The 26,833-nt window shown below is 37.2% G+C and overlaps 2 protein-coding genes across 7 annotated transcripts in view; both read right to left on the minus strand.

The window, feature by feature from the left end:
- C (ceruloplasmin) overlaps nucleotides 1-17,857 on the minus strand; it is a 55,604-nt gene extending 37,747 nt beyond the window's left edge. For all 4 annotated transcript variants that reach the window (XM_011721764.2, XM_011721763.2, XM_011721766.3 and 1 more), the window contains exons 1-6: nucleotides 17,673-17,857; nucleotides 8,175-8,422; nucleotides 5,828-6,040; nucleotides 4,872-5,045; nucleotides 3,012-3,266; nucleotides 1,834-2,005 (exon numbers count right to left, since the gene is read on the minus strand). In XM_011721764.2, coding sequence (XP_011720066.2) covers nucleotides 1,834-2,005; nucleotides 3,012-3,266; nucleotides 4,872-5,045; nucleotides 5,828-6,040; nucleotides 8,175-8,422; nucleotides 17,673-17,818 — 1,208 coding nt within the window. In that variant the 5' untranslated portion in view covers nucleotides 17,819-17,857. The remainder of the gene's footprint in view (nucleotides 1-1,833; nucleotides 2,006-3,011; nucleotides 3,267-4,871; nucleotides 5,046-5,827; nucleotides 6,041-8,174; nucleotides 8,423-17,672) is intronic.
- Nucleotides 17,858-25,415: 7,558 nt separating this feature from the next.
- Nucleotides 25,416-26,833, minus strand: part of LOC105470050 (ceruloplasmin-like) — a 43,658-nt gene continuing 42,240 nt past the window's right edge. Inside the window, exon 18 of one of the 3 annotated variants that reach the window (XM_011721772.3) lies at nucleotides 25,416-25,548. In XM_011721772.3, the coding sequence (XP_011720074.2) occupies nucleotides 25,544-25,548 (5 nt within the window). In that variant the 3' untranslated portion in view covers nucleotides 25,416-25,543. Of the gene's footprint in view, nucleotides 25,549-25,572; nucleotides 26,116-26,833 lie in introns of those variants that run through there. The other 2 variants (XM_011721771.3, XM_071091092.1) reach the window with 2 other exon arrangements.

Below are 26,833 nucleotides of genomic sequence, written 5' to 3' on the forward strand. Positions count from 1 at the left end.
GAAGATTGCAGTAGGGAGACCAGTCAGGAGCCTGCTTTTCTAATCTCAGTAAGAGGCAGAGATAAGTTCATAGGTATTGGCAAAGAAAGTAGATAGCTTTCAGAGATAGTTTCTATAAAATGAGGCAGTACTTGATGAGGAGAGAAGTTTGAACAGCCTCATCCAAGTGGGGATGTCACTAAGCTAAAGTTTGAAATGCAAATCTGAAATTCACAAAAGCCTTCTGAATTGGAGATGCAGCTTTAGGAGTAATCACATGTAGGTGTCAGTGTAGCCTGGGACTGACATCTCTGCTTCAGGAGTCACAGGTCTGGGCTGAGCGAGGCCTAGCTATCCATTTATTGTGTGATGTTGGATGAATTACTTAACCTTTCCAAGGAGGGTATTTTTAATATGGATGGCAAACAGGGATTCTCTGAGGAAGTGATATATGAGTAAAGACTTGGAGCAGGGGAGTGGCATCATCTCATTGACGTTTTTGAAAGATCACAGTACTGCTTTGTAAAAAATCGATAGTAGGAAAGGAAGACAAACAGAAAGAATGACTGGGAGGCCGTGGAAGTCATTCAGACATGTACAAAGAGTAGCTTGTGTACATTAAAGGACACTATCAAGAAAGTGAAAGACAACCCATAAAATGCCAGAAAACATTTGCAAATAACTGATAAGGAATTAATACCCTGAATATATAAGGAACTCCTACAGGTCAACAACAACAAAAAACCCCACTTCAAAAATGGCTGAAGGACTTAAATAGATATTTCTCTGAAGAAGATACACAAATGACTAAAAAGTACATGAAAAGATCCTCAACATTACTAGTCATTAAGGAAATGCAAATCAAAACCACTATGAAATATCACTCATGCTCATTAGGATGGCTATTAATTAAAAAAAAAAAGAGAGAGAAAGTGTTGATAAGAATGTGAAGAAATTGGAACCCCTGCACATTGCTGATGATCCTGTAAAATGGTGCAGTTACTATGGAAAACAGTAATGTGGTTCCTCAAAAAATTAAAAATAGAATTACCATATGATCCAGGGATTCCACTTCTAGCTGGATATGCAAAAGAATTAAAAGCAGAGTCTTGAACAGTGATATTTGTATAACAATTGTTCATAGCAACATTAGTCACAATAGCCAAAAGGTGGAAACAACCCAAATGTTTATCAACAGATGAATGAATGAACAGAATGTGGTATATACATACAATGAAGCATTATTCAGCCTTAAAGAGGAATGAAATTCTGATGCATGCTACAACATGAACAAATCTTAAAACATTATGCTAAGTGATATAAAAGACACAAAGGAACCAATATTGTATGATTCCACTTGTATGAGTTGCCTAGAATAGGAAAACTCATAGAGACAGAAAGTAGAATCGAGCTTGTCAGGGAGTGGAGAAAGAGAGGAAGAAGGTTGTTACTGTTAAAGGGTTCAGAGTTTCTATTTGGGATGATAAAAAAATGTTCTGGAAGTGGATAGTTGTGATGGCTATATAGCACTGTAAATGTACTTCATGCTGCTGAATTGTACAGTGTCATGTTTTCTGAAATGGAAAGCAAATTAATTGATTTATCTAATTGTATTCAGTGTTTTCTTAGGACTTTGTCAAGCATTTGATATCTTTTGAACCCAATTTTTTTCATGGACTCAAAACTCATAGTTCTCAAACTCAGACTCTTACACCCAATACCTTAATAAATATTTAGCAGTCTAGTTACTCAATATCAGATACCAATTAAAATTGTAATTGCTGAATTAACCTTTTGTAGTTCCTTTGTGTAGGGGAGAGCATATTTTGAAATAGTACTCTTTTTGTGAATTACCTTCCAGGTGCTGTTAAGTTTTCTTTGGTGAAGATGTCTATACCAGAGGGAGCATAGTTCCAGATGATTTCCTCAGCGGCAATGTAGTAGTGTCTAACATGCTTCCCATGGGTATTACCCTTTGATGAAGACTTGTTACACTCCTGGACCTGGAAAAAAGCTTGCAAACCAGCTGAAATGAAACAGAAAGAGGCATTGATTAATGGAGCCAATGTTTCTCCTATTGCCCTGTAAACACTGCTCGGGTGATGACAAGTAGAAATTGAAGGAATAGACAGATAGAAACAGTACTATAAAGGAGGGCAAACAGCTGTAAATAAATTCGTGATGGAAAACTCAAGTTTAAAACAGACATACTTTGTTTTTTATGTACATACAGCATAGAGATATTAAGCATATGTATTTTTAAAATATGGTACCAGTTTCTGTGGGGTTTCACTTGGTAGTTCTTTTGATGAGAGAAAAAGAACAAATCTGTAGATATGCAGAGAAGAGAGGCTTTGATGTATTTTAAGGGGTTGTATTGGGTGGAGGAGGAGGTACCAAATGAGCATGTATTATAGCTCTCTTGTACAAGATGGTTGTGCATCTGCTGTGCTGGGCCTTCTGTGGCCCAGAGCATATTTGATAAAAGCAATTATATTTGCAGGTCAAAGTAAAGTATCCGAACTCCTATGTTAAACTTAATTTATTCAGTAGACCAATATTAAAAACTAATATTTTTCAAGAACAAGGAATGTTTTTATTGCCTAAGTTAAAGAGATAAAGGAAGAATTTATCGAGTTAAACTAGGGGATGGCCAGGCTCAAATAAAGAACAAAGTTAATTATACTTGATGGAAATAAGTAGAAAAACAGGGTACTTTCCACTGCCACATACAATTTTTCTGGATTTTACAACACTGTATATTTTACAAATTTGAGTAAGTATATATAGTACTATACTTTCAGGGCCAGTTGTTCTTTCCAAAAACTAATATATTTTCAGATTTCATTACTTTATAATATTCTTGTCTTACAGTCTTTTTTATTACATTATTTTATATATACTATCATAGGAATAACACTAAGATGCCAGTTCAACGCTCAGATTATTTCAAAGATATTTAGCTTTTATATTCTGATTCCCAGTAACCACCTTTTTCAGCTGACTGCTAATTTCAGATAAAGATATCCTACCTTTCAGATGGTTTAGATTCTGACAGCTGAGCATCCATTCTCCAGGGTTCTGGGCCACCATATAAGCATCAAACAGGGTAGCAGGAAAGAGGTTGATTGTATCAATACGGTAGTTCTTGTTGGTCAATACTTGCCCGTGAAAGAAAGCTGCGTGCACATCAACTTCATTACCCATACCAAAAAGGTACCATTTTACTCTGTCTTCAGCACACATGGAGAGTCCTGGGAGACTTCCAAAAGTGTATCCATTCACAGCTGTAAGTCAAGAGCAGAGTTTGTGACTAATAATAATTAATGCTTGAGATAGTGAGAGTTACCTCTATATAAATAGAATCAATTTGGAATGGAAAATATCTGGCACACATGCTGGTATTCCTCCCTCCTATACTCATGTCAGACATTGCTAATCAATCACAGCACTCTTTCATTTTGGAACTGAATTCAGCCTGAGGATTCTTATCAATACCATAGTAACAGATGAACACAATACTGAAGATAAAACCTACTTGCTGTCTTTGTTATAAACTATACACATTGTGTGTATGTGTGTGTAAATACAGATGTGTGCATACATACATACATATAAACAAAACACACACATAGAATTAATAGAAAAAAGATTGAAGATTAGTATTCAATGAGTTATTAATCATGTTGGTAGAGTAGTAGTATGGATGTTTTTGCTTATCAGAAATTTTCCAATTTTCTACCATAAATTTCTTTTGTACAAAGAACATAAGATTAGCTTTTTTAAAAGATTGCCAGACAAAATTTTTAAGATTGGAAGAGATATGAAGGAGGGAAAAAATAAAGAAGGACAGCAGGGACAGGGCCACAAAGACCTAAAAGTTCATATGCAAGGTGGCCTGAAACACTCAGAAGAAACTTATGGTCATTGTTCAAACTGGGTGGCCCTAAACATTTCCAAAGTGGAAATTAGTTCTGGGAAGAATCCTGAGTTTACCACATGTGACACTGGTACCAAATCAAACCTGCTCAGGCTAGAATTTTGAGTATCTTTTTATAGCAACTATTTTTGTTGGTACACAACAGAGATAGGATTAAAGTATGGAAAGAGGACCTTCCACCCAGATAAAAGTAAAAGTTAGAAACAAAATCTGTACTTTGTTAATTGTTTCTTTTTCTACTTTGGTAGTATAGTTATTTTTGTGCTCTCGGTTTCTGAGTACAGGTTATTTTGAAGAAGTTAAACACAAACAAACAAAAATCTCTACTTATTGGTCTAGTTGTTGTTAAGGGATTCTGTTTCTCATGCAAATTGTGAGAAATAGATAATCTTACTAAGCTCATTATTTTGTGTCTGAGAATTAAGAAAAAGTCTAAACTGTAAAAAAAAAAGCATTTCTAGAAAAGTAAAGTGAACTGAAATGTAGAAAAGAATGATGCAGACTAGGGGGCCCAGTGAGGGCAACATAGTATGTAGAATGAATACCTTTCAGAACTCGTGGTTTGAACTATTTTCTTAAATATAGTTAGATGCTTTAAAATATAATATAGTTTTAAGTATTTAGTTCAATAATTTGGAACTGCCTCAAATAATTTTTAGAATGAGTCTAGTGGATAAATAAATGTATTAATGTCACATACATATGCGTTAAACCATAATTGATGTTTTATCCTTACCAGTTTGGGAAACAAGTTTGGTGCCTCTGGCTTTACCTGGCTTAGAATTTTTATTTTGACTTACTTGGCTGAATATCAAATTGCACATCCAATATGCTTTGTTATAAGGACCACAGACTAGACACGCAGTACTTACTTATATGAGGGAATAAGCTTAGCAGAATTAATGGATTAAGGGGAAAAAAAGTAAAGTTAACATGTCTTCTATAATCTTACAATGCATTCTGTTACTCTCCTGGAAGTCTTCGTTGTCTTTGTCAACTTTCTCTGGTTCTAAGCAGTAGGCTTGAATGTTGTCTTCTAGGTACCAGCTGAAGTTTTCATCCACCACAGAAAACATCACCACAAATTCTCGGTCAATATTTTTTTCTTTTTCTTTATCTAGAGAATCTGGAGTTAAAATGACTATTTTAGTAAGATTAAACTTTTAGCATGTATTTTGACTTATGTTTTCAGGTGATTTATAGTTTTAAAAAATTTTAATATTTATTTTTTTCTAATAAATCATAAGTCTGGACCAGTCACTCCTGTTTTACAGACATAGAAACACTCAGGGAATTTTTATGATCAGTATCTGGTGCTTGGAAGACATTCCTATATCTGGATATCCGCTGACCACATAACTATTAAATGCTTTTTGGCAAATGGGAAGATTGGAATTCAAACTTGTGTGTCTGTTTTGTGGTGCATATAGCCACAAACTGAGACAAGTCTTTATAGGTAACTATTGTTCAAGTTAGGATTGTATTTCAGGCTCTTGAGCTACATTGTTTTTTTCATGATGTTAGAAATAAATACTATGATATTATGTTTACCAATATAGTATGAGTAACTACAGATCTATCACCGTGAAGTGCCTTTTTGGTAGTCACATTTGGTAAAGTCATATGTCTCTTCAGCACCACTGTTGGAAGTTAGATACAGCAAACTGATCCCTGGGAGAATATATTTCTTTCAGCTTAGCTTCATTGGCATTTTCCCCATATGAATGCTTGTTCCATTTATCCCTTCTTCTGCTAGTCCTGCCTGGCTCTTCCCTGCCTTTTTTTCTAGTCACCACCTCTCTACCTTACCTACTCAATCTCAACACAGAAGACTTGACTTATTTTTAAAAGACAAACTGCCCTGCCCCTGTCTTTAATAATGTAAAAAATAATGTAAAAAAGATGTACCTTTTTTACAGATTATTAAAGGTCCGATGAGTCCTGAGGCAATATCTTTTGGAGCATCAATGTGGGAATGGTAAATCCTAGTCACACAATTGCTATCTCCTTCACCAGGACTTTGTTCTTCGGTGGCAAGCAACAAGTATGTATACTGCTGTCCTGGATATACTTTGTCATCTGCTTTTTGAAAATCTGTGGTGTTATCAGGGTAGATGGCCCCTAGGAAGCAACATGCAATGAAGGTACAAAGTGAATGTGTTTGAACTTAAATGAGAGAACAGATAGTCCATTAATTCATTCAGCAAACATTTATTAAGCATCTACTGTGTGATCCTTGGGGATGTGATATCCTATTTGGACATAGGAAAATGAAAGGCTAATGGCTAGGGTGTTTAGAAGCTTCACAGACATTTTTAATTTTTTTTAGTATCTGACTGGGTTTTCAGAAAGCAAAATGACTTTTTGTTTGCAATGTAAAGAACTCGGGTCATGGTATGGAAGTCTGAGAAAAATGGCTACCCTCTTCTAAATTCAAAACTTCTTATGTGATCTCAGAATTTTGCCCATGAATTAGCCATAAAATTTAAAAAATTTCTACTCTTAATTTTGGAAATTTCCAAACATACACAAAAGTTGAGAGAAGAAAATGCTGAACCTCCGTGTAGCCATCAAACCAGCTTTAACAGTGATCGACTCAAGGCCAATCTTGTTTCATCTGTACCCTCACATACTCTTATCCCCAGTATCATCAAATTATTTTAAAGCAAATCTCAGACATCATATTCCATTCATAAATACTGGAGTATGTATCTCTAAAAGATAGGAACTCTTTTTTTCTTTTAATAAAACCACAGTACCATTACCATAACTTTAAAATGAATGGTAATTCCCTAATAAACCATGAAATTATTAAAAAGAAATAGGATGACAGTCAGCCTTTTATGCTATGAATGTAATTATCCCTAAACAACAACAAAAACAAGAAAAGTCAACACATTCACCTTCTAAAACAATATCTCTTTTAAAAAGACAACAAATACTGAATCAAATCTAATTTTAAATTAATTTCCCTACTTGATCATTATAATTTCAATGAACTGTAGCATGACTTCAGCATTTTTGCTTATGACAACAGCTGATATTTATTGAGGTATTACTATGTATTCTCATTGTCTCTATTTTATAGGTGAGGAAACTGAAGCTGAAAGAATTTTAGCAATTTGTCCAAGGTCACTCAACCAGTAAAAGGTAAGGCTGGGGCTCAGACCTTGGTCTATTAATCTCACCTTGCTTTTCATCACTACAAAATACCACCTTTTTTACCATCATTGTTAAGGACTAAGAATAAGATCACTGGCACCAAACCTTATCTTTGTTTTTCAGGTAATATTTTCAAGTTTTCCAAGTTCTACATTCAAATGACTTTTTCAGTTAATTGTGTCTCATATGTGACTAGAGTCATCCAGGCACATGTACAATTTGACTGACATATGAGACTACTTATGCCACCTTAGCTGGGGCAGAGTTTATCTAAAGTTAGGATAGGAGGTAACAACAGCCACAGTATGTTTACATGTAGGAACTTCAGAGATAAGGCAATTCACATCTTGAGTCCTTCTTTCTCTTCCCTCTGGATTTTTGCCTCTTCTAGGCTCTAAAGCACATTGTCCATTTCTCTTATACTATTTGGCCAGAAAGGATTGGGCACAGGGGAAGAAGCTCCAGCTCTCTCTGACTCTCACTGAGTCCACCTAGAAATTCTCTCACATTCACACTTTCCACGAATGAGTGCAACCAAGAGAAATATGCCATTATTATTATATGGAAACAAAGTACCTATTAATAAAATAGTTGACTGGGTGCAGTGGCTCATGCCTGTAATCCCAGCACTTTGGGAGGCTGAGTCAGGCAGATCACGAGGTCAGGAGATCAAGACCATCCTGGCTAACGTGGTGAAACCCCGTCTCTACTAAAAATGCAAAAAAAAAAAAAAAAAAAAAAAATTAGCCAGGCGTGGTGGTGGGTGCCTGTAGTCCCAGCTACTTGGGAGGCTGAGGCAGGAGAATGGCATGAACTCCGGACTCAGAGCTTGCCGTGAGCCGAGATCACCCCACTGCACTCCAGCCTGGGCGACAGAGTGAGACTCCATCTCAAATAAATAAAATAAAATAAAATAAAATAAAATAAAATAAAATAAAATAAAATAAAATAATAAAATGAAATAAAATAAAATAGTTAAGAACTGAATGGCAGTTATAGGTCTTATCCAGGAGAGAAGTCCACAATTGTAGAAGCTAAAAGTCACTTCTACTGAAAAGTAAGAGGAAATTCCAGCTACATGAGCTAAACTTACCCTCATGTTCCTTATAGTAAGTTATTCCATGTGAATGAAAGGTGTAGGGCCTAGAGGCAAAGTTTTTTAAGTGTACATAAACTTTATCTCCAGTTTCAGCTTTGATAATAGGGCCTAAAAACCCAAGCCAGACTGGTTTTTCTATAGCCGTCCTAAAGGTTTCATCTGTGTACTGAAGATAAAGGGCCTTCTTATATAGTCTCCCAATTCTATCTGGGCCATTTTGAAGATAGATATTGGAATGTTCCCTGCAAAGAGAAAGAAGACAACTCTATCAGAAGCCATCATTTCTAGGGATGACATTATCATTATAATTTAATAACATTATAATTAGAGAAATTAATGACCACATCACATTGAATGTTTGCCTGTTGTAGGGATGCCTCCAAAGTTGAAGTGGAGGGCTGGCCGTTAGCCCTGTTATTTTCATTATGTGAGGCTTCCTTATCAGATATATGTCAGAGAACTGTCTGCGAAGGCGTCATAGAAATATAGTGCATCTTACTGAAGTATTCTTCCATGATTTTCATACTAAAACACAGACATATTATGTAATGGAATAGAATACAAACTTAAGCTGAAATATTAAAATAAACCAGTTAATTAAGACATTTTTTCACTTATACCTTTCTTAGCTCTGGAAAAATTTGAGTTTATAACTAATCAATCTGGATATTTGAGACTTCAAAGTATGTGTATGTGTGTTTATATATTTTTTTCCCTAAAGTAACATTAATAAAGCTAAATTAATTCTTTTTAATTTCTTTTAACAGCACTAAATCAAAGCTAGAGTTGTTGATGCATGCAATGTGTGTGGTTTTTAAATTACTTTTGAATTTAAATAATCCCTGTGTTTTTTAATCCCTCACTAGTGCAGATACTTAACATTGAATGTTTGTATTCTAGTGAATGCCCATTAATAGTTGCTTAAAACTTTCTTAAAAATATCAGTGAAGAAAATAGCAATCTGGAAAAGAAAAGATGGAAAGAAAGTAAATTTGGTTTGAACTGATTTCTTGTGTTATCCAACTGAAGGCTGTATATAGCCCAGTGGGATCTATACATGGGCAATATCATGTAGCCATTTGGCAGGACCCACTTAGATTCTGGCCTTTGGCAAGCCCCTCCACAACCAAGGCTCTTCCATTTGAATAAAAACTGCTCATCATTGTGGGTGTGGGTGTGTGTGGGTGTGTGTGTGTGTGTGTGTGTGTGTTGCCTTCTTTCATCTTAGTGATCTTTGATACTTTACCAATTTCTATTCAACATTTGTGGGGCTGAGTAACCTGACTGAGGAACAAATTTTGTCTTGTTTCCTCAGTTGTAAGCTCATTGGTAAAAGTGAGATATATTTTTCTTTCCCTTCTTCAAGACAAGAGCAGAGCTTGTGCGAGAACTCTGGACTTTCACTGCTACGGAATTTAAAGATGTGGTTTTTCAAAAGTCTAAGGCCTGGTGTTTCTTAAGTTTGAAATGCACAGGAATCTACTGATGAACTTAGTGAAGTGGAAATTCCTGGGGCACAACTCCACTGATTCTGATTCTGTGGGTCGGGGCAGGGCCCAGGCATCTGCATTATTAACCAACACACTGGTGTCTTTTGATGAGATAGGCTGCTCTGGGCCCCTGGATAACCTGTGTTGAAGAGGCTCTAAGGTTGAAGGTTAAGAGAGCTGCCCAATCCCAGAGGCAGTGGGATTTCTGATACCATGAGGCAGAAAGGTAGAAAGCTCTGTTTCCAGGTCATACATGGTGGTGGCAGGACCTCTGCGGTGGTGGCTATGTAGATTAAGCCTGAGTGCTGGGGCCAGGTAGCATAGCCACTTGGCAATGGTCCTGGTGGCTGAGTTTGGGCAGAGTGAGCAGGTGTTGGAAATAAGAGCCACCCTTCTCTGGATTGATCAAGGAGTTTCTATGATGAGCGTTTCCTCCTAGTCACTACCATATACCAATACATTGGGAATGCCAATTTCCCTGAATTGTATAAACCCGAATTCCCAAAGAAGATAAAATTGTTCACTAAAAAAATGACTGAGATGATGTTTCCCTGCCCATCCCCCACCCTGGTGGGAGGGCTAAGCTAGAAGTTAGAAAAATAAAGTGTCCTTATTTGCAGCCTGTGTGGAGCAGCAAAACTGTGGGTATACCCTCATTTTTCCTATTTGTTTTCACCTTCTAGTTGTTTGTTGCCATTTCCCAATTTGTTAAAGCAAAACAGGAAAAGATTGGGAGAGACTTCATGGACACAGGTAGGCATGGGAAAAGGGCAAGACACTGGTGTGAACTCTGTCCCTAAACCCATAGCAAGGAACACGCAGAAAGAGTCTTAATAAATATATGCCTTAACAACAGCAAAATTGTTGCATCAAAGACCACTGAGATTAAAAGCAGAGAGTCATTCAGTCCATATGACTGATAAGAGGACAACAAGAGTGCAATTTCAGTTAGGTACACAACTGCAGCTGCAAAGTCTACAGTACAAAGGTACAATTCCACTCTGGTCCCACCAGAACCCTGGACCAATCAATCTCACAGAGACTTGTCTGAGCCCCAGGGTAAACTTTCTTAAGAGTCTGAACACACTTTTATTTCTGAGAGATGAATTTGATAATATTTGGAGACTTTACTCCGTGCTTTACCATGTCCTATTGGTACGCATCTTACGTAGGTCAAAGTTAAAAGTTAACCCTCAAATTCTTAAGGCTTCATTTAAATAAAATGTGTATTTATGTTTTCTGAATGTAAATACACTTTGGCATACATCACGTCCTATTTTGATAAACTATAGCAGGCTTTGTCAAAATGCTTTTATTGCATTGAAATGCTCCTGTATTAATCATTTCCTAAAATAGGAAGAACATTGCCATAAACCAATACCTAAGACCAAGACCAAGACCTACATTGCCTAAGCTTTGTAACTAATTTTTCTAAGCAAATTTTTTTGGGGGGTTAAAATTGCTTTTAAAATTATTGATCTGAAGGTACAACATGTCTAGGCATTTTAACATTTGAAATTCCTTTTATACATATTGCAATATGCAAACTGCTTTTTGCATCTTGCCTTTTATTGTGAAAAAAACTGTCTTAACCAAATTGGAAAATATTTTACACTGTGTGACACTTTGGGAGAAGTCTATTTGTTTATGCTTTGTCTCCAAATAAACATTAAAAGGTCATTAGAGGCTCTCTAATTTCGACAGCACAGCTTGGGGACAAAGGGTCAGTTACTGGAAGCTTGCGGGAAGTTTGCCAGTCAGATATTCAGCCACAAGAATCTATTATAGCTGTTCTTTGAACCAAATAATTCACATTTAATTGTAGTTCTTCCTGTTGACAATTGTAATATGTTCCTTTCTATTCATTACTATAGACATATCTCCCTTCAAGTAATCAATCACATTCCCTCTTTTTAGCCCCTTATTTTAAAAAAGAAAAGCCTGCTCCTATAATTTCTGGTAGTCTTAGACCCAGAAATGCGTTTTTAATAGTAGGATAATTATTTTTAGTATTGCTTTAGTAAGATATTAATAATGCTATTCCCTCCCATAAATTTAGAATTCACTCTTGGTTTATGCTTAGACATGGTTCCCGAAACTCGGGTATTATAGGTGAAAAGTTCCTGGATTTTTGACTTCATTAATTGAGACATAATATATTAGTTTTTTATTGCTGCATAACAAATTATCACAAAGTAGGTTGAAACAATACCCATTTATAATCTCACTATTCTATGGGTCAGAAGTCTGGCATGGCGTGGCTGGGTTCACTGCCTCGGGCATCACCAAGCTGAAATCAAGAGGCTGCTGGGCTGAGTACTTATCTGAGGCTCTGTGGAGAAATCTGCCTAGCTCATTTGGGTTATTGCCAGAATTCAGTTCAATGGGGTCATAGAATTAAAATTCCTGTTTGCTTGCTGGCTATAGGCCAGGAGCCTCTCCCAGTTTCTTAAGGTGACCTGTATGCCCTCCTAGATGGCCCCTTTCATCTTCAAGTCAGCTCCAGTGTGTGGACTCTCCAGATAATCTCACTGACTAAAACATAAATCATGATGGTGATGTCTCATCCTGTTCACAGGTTCTGGAGATTTAGGATAGGATTTCTTCCTGGAACCACTTTGGAAGTGCTGCCTGCCATAAACAAGAATCATAAGGAAAACAGTCAAAAATTAACTACTGCAAGAATATGGCAGAGACTCAACCTAGGTGTATAGAACACAAATTCAAGTGATTTGCCAGTTCTAACTAGCCTTCCTCCACTGGCACAGCACGAATTCAGTACCTAGTGATGAATTTTCTTTTGTCTGTGTTCTCAGGAGAAATAGAAACTTGATGATAAATGGAGTTTGGTAAGTGTGAAATGTAAGTCACTTAATTAGCTCTTCCACACAAGCTGTCTTGTGTGAAGTGTTTGTACTGCACTAGCGATTGCTTGCTTTTTTTTTTTTTTTTTTTTTTTTGAGATGGGCTCTTGCTCTGTCGCCCAGGCTAGAGTGTAATGGCGTGATCTTGGCTCACTGCAACCTCCACTTCCTGGGTTCAAGCAACTTTCCTGCCTCGGCCTCCCAAGTAGCTGGGACTACAGGCATAAGCCACCACACACAGCTAATTTTTGTATTTTTAGTAGAGACAGGGTTTCACCATGTTGGCCAGGCTGGTCTCGAACTCCTGACCTTGTGATCCACCCGCCTTGGCCTTCCAAAGTTCTGGGATTACAGGTATGAGCCACCATGCCCAGCCCTATTGCTTGCTATTTTTTTTTTGGCAACCTTGGAGAATGAGTCATTTAAACTAAATTTTCCAGAGAATTTTAGCTAGTAATTGTACCTATTTAAGAATCATTTAAATATTTAAAAATCATTTTTGAAGGAATGGTAATAAATTGGGAGGCCATTAGGCTGAGACAGTGTCAGTGCTTTGGGTTCCTACCTAAGCAAACCAAAACCCAATTCAGTGTAGTAAACAGTAAAATGAAACTTCTAATCCGTAACTAGAGACTTTAACAATCAGAAGCCACCAACTAACCTCTAACTAGGGAGTCTCCACTTTAACCAGTCTAATATCTATTTCTTAGGCTGAGAATACGTTATAAAACTTTCCTGGCTGGGCGCGGTGGCTCACGCCTGTAATCCCAGCACTTTGGGAGGCCGAGACGGGCAGATCATGAGGTCAGGAGATCGAGACCATCCTGGCTAACACGGTGAAACCCTGTCTCTACTAAAAATACAAAAAATTAGCCAGGCGGGGTGGCGGGCGCCTGTAGTCCCAGCTACTGGGGAGGCTGAGGCAGGAGAATGGCGTGAACCTGGGAGGCGGAGCTTGCAGTGAGCCGAGATCGCGCCACTGTGCTCCAGCCTGGGCGACGACAGAACGAGACTCCGTCTCAAAAAAAAAAAAAAAAAAAAAAAAAAGTTTCCTCCCTGCCTAGAGGAGCACTGATTGAACTGCTTGTGGTCCTAGGGCACCCAACTGATGTGGCTGAATGCTTGAATAAACTTGTTAAACTTTTAATATGCCCAAGTTTGTCTTTTAATAGGGGTAAAATCAATGCCTTTAGTGCAAGCTTTTTCTTTAAAAATATTTTATTTGCTTCTTTGTTTTCCAAAACAGGGGATATAATGGGGAAAAAGCAACTTTTTGGATAATAATAGTGAAATGAACACTTATTGAATACTTATTACATCCTGATCACTCAAGATCATAATGATAGGAATTATGATTACTATAGGGTGGAATGTTCTGTTCTTTGTTGTCTAGTTTTTTGGTCAGGATTTGAGCTGTTATTTCTTCTTGGTCATTAGGCCTGCTTATAGTGACATCTTCACTGTACCATTTGTTTTGGACACCTACAATGGAATGAAAAACCCAGTAATAATGTTTGTAAGAACTCCATGTTAAGAAAGTCTCCAAGCCTGAGTGAGAGCCTATGAAGTCAAGTGTAAAAGAGTTTTGTGATGGCTGCTCTTATGCTTAAAAATTTTTTGACTTATTTCCAGCTTCCTAGAGGTCATCAGAAAAAAAAGTAATCTGAAGATATCAGAATTACTATAATTTTGGCTATTATATAGTCAATTAATTCAGTAAATAATTAACTAATGCCTACTATGGGCCCAGAACACACTACTGTGTTTACTAATTGTTTTTATGTGTATGTCATTTGTTTTTAATTGAATATATATAACTTAGGATCCGGAATTATATCTTATAAAGTCTTTAAATATTTATTGATGTGTTGAAGTGACAGATAAGGCACCAACCCAAGTAAATGGCAGTATTGAGTATAAGGAAATTATTTTCCACTTCACCCTTTTAGAAATAAATATCATTGGCATTAATACCAGAGAAGTAAACTCTATTTTTTTAGTCCCCCCCAAACCTATACATTTTTGTCTTTTAGTAGCTGTCAGTGTTTTCAGTTGCACTAACCCTGCATATAATCCCCTAAGGTGACTTTTCTATTTTATTCTGTTGCCTGATTTGTTCTATAGCATGAATCTCTCTACATGAGGAGCAAGGAAAAGTTTTTACAATACAGTTTATGATTTCTCCTATCTTCCTATGTATCTTTTACTTACTCATTTAAACTTATTCAGAAATGTTTATTTAGTGTCTTCTATATTCTAGGTACTAGTGACCAAACACTAGTTCCTGTCATCTCAATGCATATTTTCCTGTTCATCATCCAAGACCTTGAAGATCAACATTCAGCTTAAACTCGATTCTTTACCTAAAACTTATATTGCACTCTTTCACATCTTATTCTTCAGCCCATTTATTTCCACTCCTTTGTAGTCATCACACAATAAGGAGTACCAACCATGTCTTGTGATACTCCATCATCCTTCACTGACTGGGCTAAACATGCTGCAAATCTGGGACAAAGAAGGGACCAAAAGGTTGCTATCTGCACACATCTATGCAAAAAGTTTAGCATAGTATTGGCAAAATTGCTGAAGTTGTATTCAAAATTCACTGGTCAGATATATGGGGGGAAAAAAATCACAGAGCAAGCAGTCCCACCTAGAGTTTGCACAACTGTAGCATATTGTTGAAGCCAAGGGAGATGTTAAAGTCACAGGACAATGACAAAAAGAGAGGTGGACTTTGCAACTAGAAGATGCTCCATTTTTCCTTTTAAGGATCCTAAAGTATCGCTATTAAGTATACTTTTTAAGTAACTGATATGGTTTGGCTGTGTCCCCACCCAAATCTCAACTTGAATTGTAATAATCCGCACATGTCAAGGGTGGGGCCAGGTGGAGATAATTGAATCATGGATGTGGTTTCCCCCATACTGTTCTCATGATAGTGAATAAGTCTCATGAGATCTGATGGTTTTATAAATGAGAGTTCCCCTGCACAAGCTCTCTCTTGCCTGCTGCCATGTAAGATGTGCCTTTGCTCCTCCTTTGCCTTCTGCCATGATTGTGAGGCCTTCCCAGCCATGCGGAACTGTGAGTCCATTAAGCATCTTTTTCTTTATAAATTACCCAGTCTTGAGTGTGTCTTTATTAGCAGTGTAAGAACAGACAAATACAGTAAATTGGTACCTGGAGTGGGGGACTACTGTAAAGGTACCTAAAAATGTGAAAATGACTTTGGAATTGGGTAGCAGGCAGAGGCTGCAATAGTATGGAGGGCTCAGAAGAAGATAGCAAAATGTGGGAAAGTTTGGAACTTCCTAGGGGCTTGGAGGGCTCAGAAGACAGGAAGGTGTGGGAAAGTTTGCAATGTAAGACGTGCCTTTGTTCCTCCTTTGTCTTCCACCATGATTGTGAGGCCTCCTCAGTCATGTGGAACTGTGAGTATATTAAACCTCTTTTTTTTTAATAAATTACCCAGTCTTGAGGATGTCTCTATTAGCAGCATAAGAAGAGACTAATATAGTCACAATGGGGTAAACAAGCTTGTACTCATTGGATAGCTTCCCTGGCACAGACAGGCCATGGGAGTAATTAAAAACAAAGGAATTTCCTCTGCCCCCATTCACCAAATTCTAAATAAACTCCTTCACTCTTCTACTCCCTGATTTTTAGAATGAAAGATTTTTTTTTTTTTTAATTGAAGCATAGTCAGGGCAATGTCTTGCATTTAGTTTATGCCTGATAAAGCTGATTTGATTTTTGATCATGAACAATGACAGAGTAGTGGTGAGTGGGGGCATGGAAAAGGATAGTATTTTTATTTTTTTAATGTGTCTGACTTTTTCCTTGGAAATAAAAATCTTGTATAATTTATATTATATTTAATCAAGAAAATACTGAATCCATGCAAAATAATGTTTTTGGTGAAGCTGTAAAAACATGTCATATTCTTTAGAAGATAATACTATCTTAAAACAGGTTAAAAAAAGAAATAATTACAAGATGTATTAGTTTTATTTACAACCACTTATCTTCAGGTCAGAAACTTTCCTTACTGTATATTATTAACTTCATAATATAATAATTGGATATTATTATCAGTTATGTATTTATTTTTATGGTGAAAAATTTCAACTTTACATAACATTTAAAGAGAATAGTATATACTCATCAATAACATTCAATAATTACAAACTTTGGCATCCTTATTTAGTTATTTTTTAAAGATATAATCTTAGCAGCTGGTGGTCATTAGGCTTGTTTGTGTTTTATCACCACTGAAATACATTTTAATGTAGTGAATATTGATTTTGAATTCCAAGTTCCCATTTGGTGGTTAATGTTTAATTAGCATTACTAAAAGTGAAGACCTCGGTATAGATTAACTTCTGTACAAAAAACTTCAAGGAGAACTAAACATTTTTTGTTTTTCTGTGTAGTGAATATTGCTTTCAATAAGAGGATTTTCCAACTGAAATATGAAGACATTTAAGTTACATGGAGCTTTTTGAGGACCATCCTAATAAGTGCCTGACATTTTTTATGCATATATGTGCCAAGCATTGTACTAAGAGTTTTACATGCACTCACTCTTTAAGTAACCTTATGAGCTATGCTTATTATCCTCATTTTACAAATTAGGAGTCTGACGCTGTCAAAGATTAACCTACTTAACTGTCCGGAGTCTCTCAATAAATATCAGGCAGAATCATATTTGCTAAAATCATATTTTATTTCTATAAGTGATGTTTTGAAAGATATAAAAAAATTTATCTCTATCATGAATAACCATTAAATGGTGTAATAAACATAACATTTTATACAGTAATTGTTTAAATTAAAGAAGTTCTGCATAAACAGACAAAAAGACAGAATCCTAATCAGAGATGGAGTAATGACCATGGGAGGTAATAAGAGGTGAACACAGATCCCAGGAACAACAGGAAAGAAGCAGAGTAGTCCCCCAAATAAAAAATATACAGGAACATAAGGGAGATTGATTCAAGTGTCCTGGGTTTCAAGCCCACATTTTGCAGTTTCTGTATATAAGATATTTAAAAAATATTTCATCTTATTGGCTCTATTCTTTAAAAATAATTTAAAATTTTGGTCTATAAACAATAAAAATAGTGACTTACGTGTCAACAGAAATAAGTTTCTTTTCCCCATGGTCAGAGGCATAATCCCAAGTTATTTCAATAATTCCAATGTAATAATGCTTTTCTTTCGCCCAGGCTGGGGTACTATATAAAAACAGAAAGATACCAAGTATCAAAATCTTCATTTTTTCCCCTTCTTGGAGCCTGAGAAGCAATGAAGTAAAATCAGGAGCAGGCAATTTTATAAATAAGACTTTCTTCCTTATTTGCTTGATTGACACAATTTAGTGTTGCACAAGAGTAAATTGTTTCATTAAAGCAAATATTTTCCAATTCAGTTAAGTTCTCGTAAACCACCAAAAAACCACTTCTTGGTTGCCAGGCTTCTCTGACTGAAAATAAAAAGTCAACAGTTATTGTTGGAGACATTAGAGTGTGCATAACTCTGCGCCTTTTTCCATTCATTGTGTAAATTCCAGGAGGGCAGACAACATGTCTAAATGCTCCCTTTGTTCCTCTGACAATATGTCACAGCACAGAGTCCTGCAAACAGTGCACTTTTAGTAAATCAGGATAAGGATTATGTAAAATGAATCAAAAACATGTAGCTTTTTACTGCAGTCGTTCTTAATGACAGGGATATGTTCTGAGAAATGCATTGTTAGGCTCGTTTTTCACCGTGTGACTATCATAGATGTACTTACACAAACTTAGATGATACAGCCTACTATACATCTAGGCTATATGGTATAACCTATTGCTCCTAGGCTACAAACCTGTACAGTATATAACTATGCTGAATGCTGTAGACAATTGTAACACAATTATATTTGTGTATCTGTACATATATAAACATAGAAAAGGTACAGTAAAAATACATTATTATAATCTTATAGGACCACCATCACATAGGCAGCTTGTCATACACTGAAACATTATTATGTGGTTCATGACTATTTCTAAAAGTCTAACAAGTGATTAATTGCAGCTTTATGATATGGAACATGATATCTAGCATGCCAAATTTAAGTAAACAAAAATAAGAATTTAATTTAGAAGAATGTATCTATTTTATGAGCTTGGACCACATCTGCATAAAAACTTTACCAGATCATTCTGTATTGCTATATGCAAATAACTAGCAGAGCCTAACAGGGGCTAATAACTTTATTTTAATCATCAAATAAACCAACCATAACTAAACCTGTCTTCAGAAGCAAAGATTAGTCTTAGTAAATAGAAAGTACCCCAGTTTATTATATAAGAGTGAGATTTCTCTCTTTGAAGTGGACATGAATTTTAAGGTGGAAGGCTTTTTTTTTAAACCCTGTTTTTAGTCAGGAAGTATATGTCTAAAAGTATGAAGTGGCTTTTTTAGCTGAAGAAAATCCTGATAACAGTTGACACTGTGTTAGTATAATTTTTTTTCTCTCAAATACCTCAAAATATTGTGTATTTGCTAAAGGTCACTTGTTGAAATAGATTGGTATAGAAGAAAGCATCCTGATATTTGAAAAATTCATTCATTTAGAAAATATTACTGAATGAGCCTCATCGTGTGCCAAGTTCTGTTCTAGTCATTGGGAATACAGCCAGTGAATAAAACACCTACCATCATGGAACTTACATTCTACTTGGGGGAAACTGACAATATGCAAATGGAAAATGAAATACACAATATTAGTGGTAAGTGCTATGGAGAAAAATAAATCAGAGAAGGAGAATAAGGAGTGCTAGGGAAAACAACAGGGTAAAGATCAAAATCTGATGCTACCACATGACCTCCAGTAAGATACTTCAGCTCAGCCTCAGTTTCCTCTTCTGAAAATCTCAGGTTAATTGAAATGACCCATGTTAAAGCAGACGGTGGAGGAGCTTCTCTCACCAGCTGGTAATAACCTTAACTAAATGGCATGATACAGAAAACTGAATCATGTTGCCCAGGATGCCCCAAGACCTCCTTCTAGGACTGCCTTGAATAATTGTGCTGTCATGTCCACTGGGAGGACTGACGAGGGATTAAAATCTTGCCCAGATGTCAACCCCGGCCAAGGTTTGCCCTTGGCCAAACCCTGTGCCTTGCAAGAAGCTGCTTTCCCTAATGGTTCACACAGATAGGGGGCATCTTTCAGCCGTTTATCCTCCCCAGAGCATGGGGAAGGGGGCAGTGTTTTTTCTAATTGGCATGAAGCCATGATGTGAACCAGCAACTGTCCCAGCCATTTGCGTTTCATTTTTCACTCAGTGCGCAAACTCCACCCCAATCCTGTGGATGGAAAGATGTTGATCAGAGCACGGTAACCATGCCCAAAGTCACTTGTTTCAGCAAATTGTACCAACCAACCATCGAACAAACAAACCTGTTCAAATAGTTGTTGAAGGTTCCAGAATGTATGCATAGCACACCCCTCATATTGGTGGTGAAATGAAATGGTTAAACAGTAACACTGTGACCAGTGCCCTTGTGAACGTTTAATGGTGTAACGCAAAAAAGGTCATGCAGTCCATATTTCTGTTCTGTTTTGTGGTAGTTACTCTTGTCATCAAAGGGCATGTGACAGGAAGTGGGGAGAATTCTCTGAGCCTTAGGACTATTTAAACAGGAGGGAGAGGGGCCGGGCGCGGTGGCTCACGCCTCTAATCCAAGCACTTTGGGAGGCCGAGGCAGGCAGATCACGAGATCAGGAGATGGAGACCATCCTGGCTAACACGGTGAAACCCCGTCTCTACTAAAAATATCAAGAAAAAAAAAAGAAAAAAAACATAGCCGGGCATGGTGGTGGGCGCCTGTAGTGCCAGCTACTCCGAAGGCTGAGGCAGGAGAATGGTGTGAACCGGGAAGGCGGAACTTGTGGTGAGCCTAGATCACGCCACTGCACTCTAGTCTGGGTGCCAGAACAAGACTTTGTCTCAAAAGAATAAACAAATAATAAATAAATAAATAAATAAATAAATAAATAAATAAATAAATAAAAATAGGAGGGAGAAGCCCCTGGGAGCTATTAAGCTCAGCCATTAGCAGAGTCATTTTGCACTGCAAACTTCATTACAGTGATTCCAGAGATAGTACTTTAAAATGAACTTTGCATAATGTTGCAGTTGAGAGTTTTCTGCACTCAAGAAATGCACCACAACAGCACAGACTGGGGTGAGACAAGAAGGAGCAGAGGGGCACCAGAAGCAGCCTAGGAAACTTACAGCGTTGCAAGAAAGAGAGGAATCTAGACTGCGAAACAGCCTGTCCTCTTCGCTGTGCTTGTCAAAAGGTTTTTACCTCAGAATCCCAGGGTATATCTTTGTTATAAACAACAAGTATATGTCTAAGTTAACAGCTTAGTAACCTGAGTACAGTTATGTAACAGAAGTTTTAATCATTTTCCACTTTTTTTTTTTTTTTGTCATCTTAAGGATTTCTGGACTGGGTGAATCTTATCTGCATTTGGCAATCACGATTCTGAGACTGTGGATGGCTAACGTCAAGGAAGCTGCCTTCTTTAGAGAATATCCCCTCTGTTTATTTCTGTCTGGCAGGATGCAATCTCTCTTTACTGCCACTATTCCTGTATATACCTTCTAGTTCCATTTTTTGCTGACCCTTGAGAACTGGCTCTTAACCTCTACTCCATGCCAACAGAATTATTAGGAAACCATCGAGAACTGTCCTTCACTTTGTGACAGCTGGAGACTCTAAGTACAAAATAGCAGGTCATTCTGACTATGACCAATTGGACAGATAACCATGCTGCTTTCTTTTTCACAGGAAATTGTGTAACTCTGGAATTTTAGAGGTGAGTGTGGTCACGTACAGACTTTGCTAATGAGTACACTGACTTGCCCTAGCACAGTGTGAGCATTGCTGATACTATTCTCCCCTATCAGTCAGGTCATGACTATTTTGGAAATGATCTGTCAGATAGGTCTTCAGTCATGTCACCATCCCCCTTTGGCTGCACATTAATGGGGTCATGGCCCTAGTCGTCAGCTCCTGGGATGTAAAATGGTCCCAGGCAACGGAAGAGAGAAAGCCCAGACTCTAACATACAGAAAGCCTTAACATACAGTAGTACTATGGGAAAGAGACTTTTAAAAAACAGCATAAGAATGTAGCTGAATCCTCCATTCTTGTTCTCTCACTACCTTGACTGTTATAGAAATCAAAGCATGTGATTTATCAAAAATGAAATAGAACCACAATAATATAATTTTTAAAAAGATTGAAGAACAACCCTTTTTAAAGGAATAACTTCATTCACTACTTTGACTACACAGAAATTTAATGCATGACTTTCTTGAAACGCTCTCCTCTCATAACACCCCTGGCCCATTTTCTCTTGCTTTGACCCCATGTGAGGGTTCTATACACTGCATAGCTCTTAACACTGATTTGTGTCCGGGTCTTAATTTACAAAAGGTGACTGAGTGACAATTCTGAGAGGCCAATGCCATTGAGAGAAAAGCTTACTGCTAGTCATGGCTCCCCTGGAAGCAGAAGACACAGCACACTATAGAGGGCCATGTGGGAAAGCACCGGAGTAGCTCCAGGCCGGGCTTCCCAGTCTGTCTGCACTCTAGAAGGAGTTTGCCTGGGTTGGGGTTGTCACATGGTAGATTCCAAACCTTCGTTTTGTCAGTTTACTTAAAGGTGACTGGGTTTAAAGGTGCTGATTGATTGTGAATAGCTTGGAGAGTAAATCATTATTTATTAATAAAGTTAAATAATTCATGTAAAATTAAAGTATAATAAAGCATCATAGCCGTAATTTATATTATTTATATTATTATTATTTTTTCAATTTGGAGGCATTCCATCCTTGTTTATAGATTCACTCAGAAAATTGTATTATGGAACACAGTTTCCTTCCCAAGTATAGAGTTTGAGCAAAAGGGTAGGTATTTTTTAGAAATTAATTTTGTAATTAATTTTGTAAATTAATTTTAATTTGTATTTTAAGTTCTGGAGTACATATGCAGGATGTGCAGGTTTGTTACATAGGTAAATGTGTGTCATGGTGGTTTGCTGCACCTTTCAATCCATCATCTAGGTATTAAGCCCGCATGCATTAGCTATTTTTCCCAATGTTCACCCTCCCCCTTACCCCACCCCCCCGACAGGCCCCAGTGTATGATGTTCCCCTCCCTGTGCCCATGTGTTCTCATTGTTCAGCTCCCACTTATAAGTGAGAGCATGCAGTGTTTGTTTTTCTACTCCTGCGTTAGTTTGCTGAGGATAATGGCTTCCAGCTCCATCCATGTCCCTGCAGAGGACATGATCTCGTTCACAAAAGGGAAGATACTCTTAAAGCATGTTTCTTTTCTTTTTTCTTTGACATTTAAAAATTTTTTTTTTTTTTTTTTTTGAGGCGGAGTCTCGCTCTGTCGCCCAGGCTGGAGTGCAGTGGCGCGATCTCGGCTCACTGCAAGCTCCGCCTCCCGGGTTCCCGCCATTCTCCTGCCTCAGCCTCCCGAGTAGCTGGGACTACAGGCGCTGCCACCACGCCCGGCTAATTTTTTTGTATTTTTAGTGGAGACGGGGTTTCATTGTGTTAGCCAGGATGGTCTCGATCTCCTGACCTCGTGATCCGCCCGTCTCGGCCTCCCAAAGTGCTGGGATTACAGGCTTGAGCCACCGCGCCCGGCCGACATTTTAAAAATTAACATGATTTCTGTCTGAATACTGAGTACTCATTATTAGAATAAGAGCACCTTCCAACAGCTGTGCAGGTGACACATTCCATTGACACATTCTTAGTCTTTGAATCTCTTCTGTTAAGAATTCATACAGATTACTACCCTTCCATTCAACTCCATTTACTAAATCATACTTCGTCCACCTGATAAGTCAAAGTTTGGAACTGTGTTCTTAAATGAATGAATGAATTGGTTAATTAAACATTCTTGGTGAAATTTGGGCAATATCTTTTGCAGTTTCTTAAAGAATGCTCTAGTTTTATCAGCACCTTTGAAAGTCTCAGACTTGAATGTTTCTATGGAGGGAGTTACTTGTATCCATATTTCATAAGTTCTTAATAGTTTTAATATCAAATAATGAGGTATTACTGCTAATTTTGTCTGATTTTATAATAGCATTTTTACTATATTACTTTTTTTTTTTCTTTTTTTTTTTTTGAGACAGAATCTCGCTCTGTTGCCAGGCTGGAGTACAGTGGTGTGATGTCAGGTCACTGCAACCTCTGCCTCCTGGGTTCAAGTGATTCTCCTGCCTTAGCCTCCCGAGTAGCTGGGACTACAGCCATGTGCCACCACGCCTGGCTAATTTTTGTATTTTTAGTAGAGAGAGGGTTTCACCATGTTGGCCAGGATGATCTCCATCTCTGGACCTCATGATCCGCCTGCCTCGGCCTCCCAAAGTGCTGGGGTTACAGACGTGAGTCACCACACCCAGCCACTATATTACTTTTTAAAAGTTATTTTATGCTGGAGATACATAGTGGAGTATTTTGGAGTGAAATGATATAGTATCAGGAATTTGCTTGATTACACTCCAGGTTTTCATGTACTGCCTACACAGCTAAGAAGCTAGAAAGTAAAAACCTGAACTCTTGTTTAACCAAGCTCTGATTTCAAGTATTCTTACTTATTGTTTAAAGAAAAGGCTGTTAGCCAACTCACAAGACGTTTCTAACCCAGTCTCCCTTGTTCCTTTCATGATAGAGGCTACAAAATTCTTTTCCAGTCTCCTCTGCAGTTAGGGGTAGCCAGCTAATAATGGTTTTGACCAATAAGACAAAGGCAGAAATTGGCTGGTGTCTCCTCAGATGTGACTGATGCTCCCCCTTTTTCCATCTTCTCTGCCTTCAATGTGGATGTAATATCTGGAGCTGCAGCAACCATTTTGCAACCGTGAGGCAACAATTATGAGGAAAATGCCAAGGGAATTAAAGACACTGGCCCTCATATCATCAAATTGCTAAACTAGGCTGGGTGCAGTGGCTCATGCCTGTAATCCCAGCACTTTGGGAGGCCGAGGCGAGTGGATTACTTGAGGCCAGGAGTTCAAGACCAGCCTGGCCAACAAGGTGAAACCCTGTCTCTACTAAAAATACAAAAATTAGCCAGGTGTGGTGGTGCACACCTGTAGTCCCAGCTACTGGGGAGACTGAGGCAGGAGAATTGCTTGAACCAGGGAGGTGGAGGTTACAGTGAGGCAATATCATGCCACTGAACTCCAGCTTGGGCAACAGAGTGAGATTCTGTCTTAAAAAATTGCTAAACCAATCCTAGCAGCCACTTACCTCCAAACTTTTTTATTATATAAGACAAACAGCACTGATAATTCTCTCTTAGCTGGGTTTTCTGTTGCTTATAGAACACATCCTAACTGCTTAGTACTGCCAGATATGAGCTCAGAACTTGAGTCCCCCGGCTCGCCCCCCCACCTTTTTTTTTTGTTCTGGAAAACTGAAAATTATATATTCTGTAATCTATCATCTTCCAATCCTAAGGCACAATATAATATATAGATTTGCATTTCAAAGATTGATTTAAATGCTTACACATGCTATGAGAATTTAATTTTTTTAAAGGTTTACAAATGTTGCAGTCTAGGGTAAAGTCTTGGGTTGCATACATTTGGTACATTTTATAACTGAGCAAGACTTTGCTCTTGCTCTCTTTGTCTCTCCTACCTACCCCCATTGCATTTGTTAAAACCTTATTACATCACTCACAAGACAATACAGACACCACTTCAGGGTCAATTTATGAAAACAAGAAGCAGCTCTCACACAAAACTTACTAAGAAAACTTTTATTTCAAACTACTTTTCCTGGCACATTGTCATGAAAGTCTTTAGCTGGTTCCTCCCAGACTCCTTTGTCCCTGGAGTTTTCCTTCTTTGGCAGCTTTACCTTGGTTTGTAAGCTTGTCAATATTCATATCATATCAAATATTTATACTGTAGAAAAGGAAGTTTCAAAAATAGATAATATTATATAATAGCATGTAGTTCTAAGTTAAAATACTAAACCAAAATGATTGCATACATTTAAGGAATAAACACAAAATATATATTAGTCTTAGGAACATCCTTAAAATGATTACCATCACTTTTGCCACAAAAAGTTTACTTACTAAGTTAATAGCAACATCAATGTCACCCTTCTGTGGGAACAGATGACCTATAAATCCAATCAAATTTGACTTTATATTCTTTGAAATACAAAATCTACTTTCCCAAAGAAAGAGTGTTAGCAGTGGGGGATTTATTTCATGGACAGCACACCAAAGTCTCTTTTACTAAGAATGTGCATGAACACTGATAGGAATAAGGGTAATGATTATTAGAATTGTATCAATAATGATATTATTGACATTAATAGGATGTTGTAGGTAAAAATTATATTGGTGGCTAATCAGTTTTTGGTTTTGTTGACAAACGTAGTCCTGATATTGAGAGAAGATTCTGAGAAACTGTTCATGCAGACACTCCTTTCTCTGTTTCAGAGGCTCCGCTCCATCAGCCCTGCAAAGAGCCCCACAGAGAAAATATTCACATAACTTGAGAGCTGCATGGTATATTTTAAATAGTGTATGATATATATGTTCAATAGGTTTCCTAATTTTGAAAGTAATTTAAACTTTACAGAAACCTTGGAAGAAACAGATTATTAGTGAGATTTATTCTTTCTTAATACATATCTTACTATTTTCTTAATAAATCTCACTAATAATTTCACTACCTAGAGAGAGTCATCAGTAACATCTCACTAAATTTCTATTCAGTCTTCATATATATATTTCAGACACTATTTTGTAGACTGCTTTTTTTGCCACCCAATATGGTATTATAAGCATTTACTGATTAAAATTTTTAAGACATAATTTTTAAAGTTGGATATTTTAGATGATATGTTGCAATTTTTACACACATTACGTATATCATTTGCTTGTTTTCGGTTTTCCATTAGCATAAAATAATGTGGTGATACATATTTTTCTTCATTGTTGATAATTTTCTGAGATCAAATGCCAGGTGGAAATACTGAGTCAAAATATGGGGATCATGATTTAGGTTCCTGCAAGATCTGCAGAACCAATTTACTCATCCACCAAAGTATATGCAATGTACCCTATCTCACTGCACTGTTATTGATGCTATCATTAAAAATAGATAAATATTTGCCAAAATATACTCAAAAAGGTATTGTATTGTTGCTTAAATGTGATTTTGAAGTGATTTG

This window comes from Macaca nemestrina, chromosome 2 (genome assembly GCF_043159975.1).
Source record: "Macaca nemestrina isolate mMacNem1 chromosome 2, mMacNem.hap1, whole genome shotgun sequence".
In the NCBI taxonomy this organism is placed as follows: Eukaryota; Metazoa; Chordata; class Mammalia; order Primates; family Cercopithecidae; genus Macaca; species Macaca nemestrina.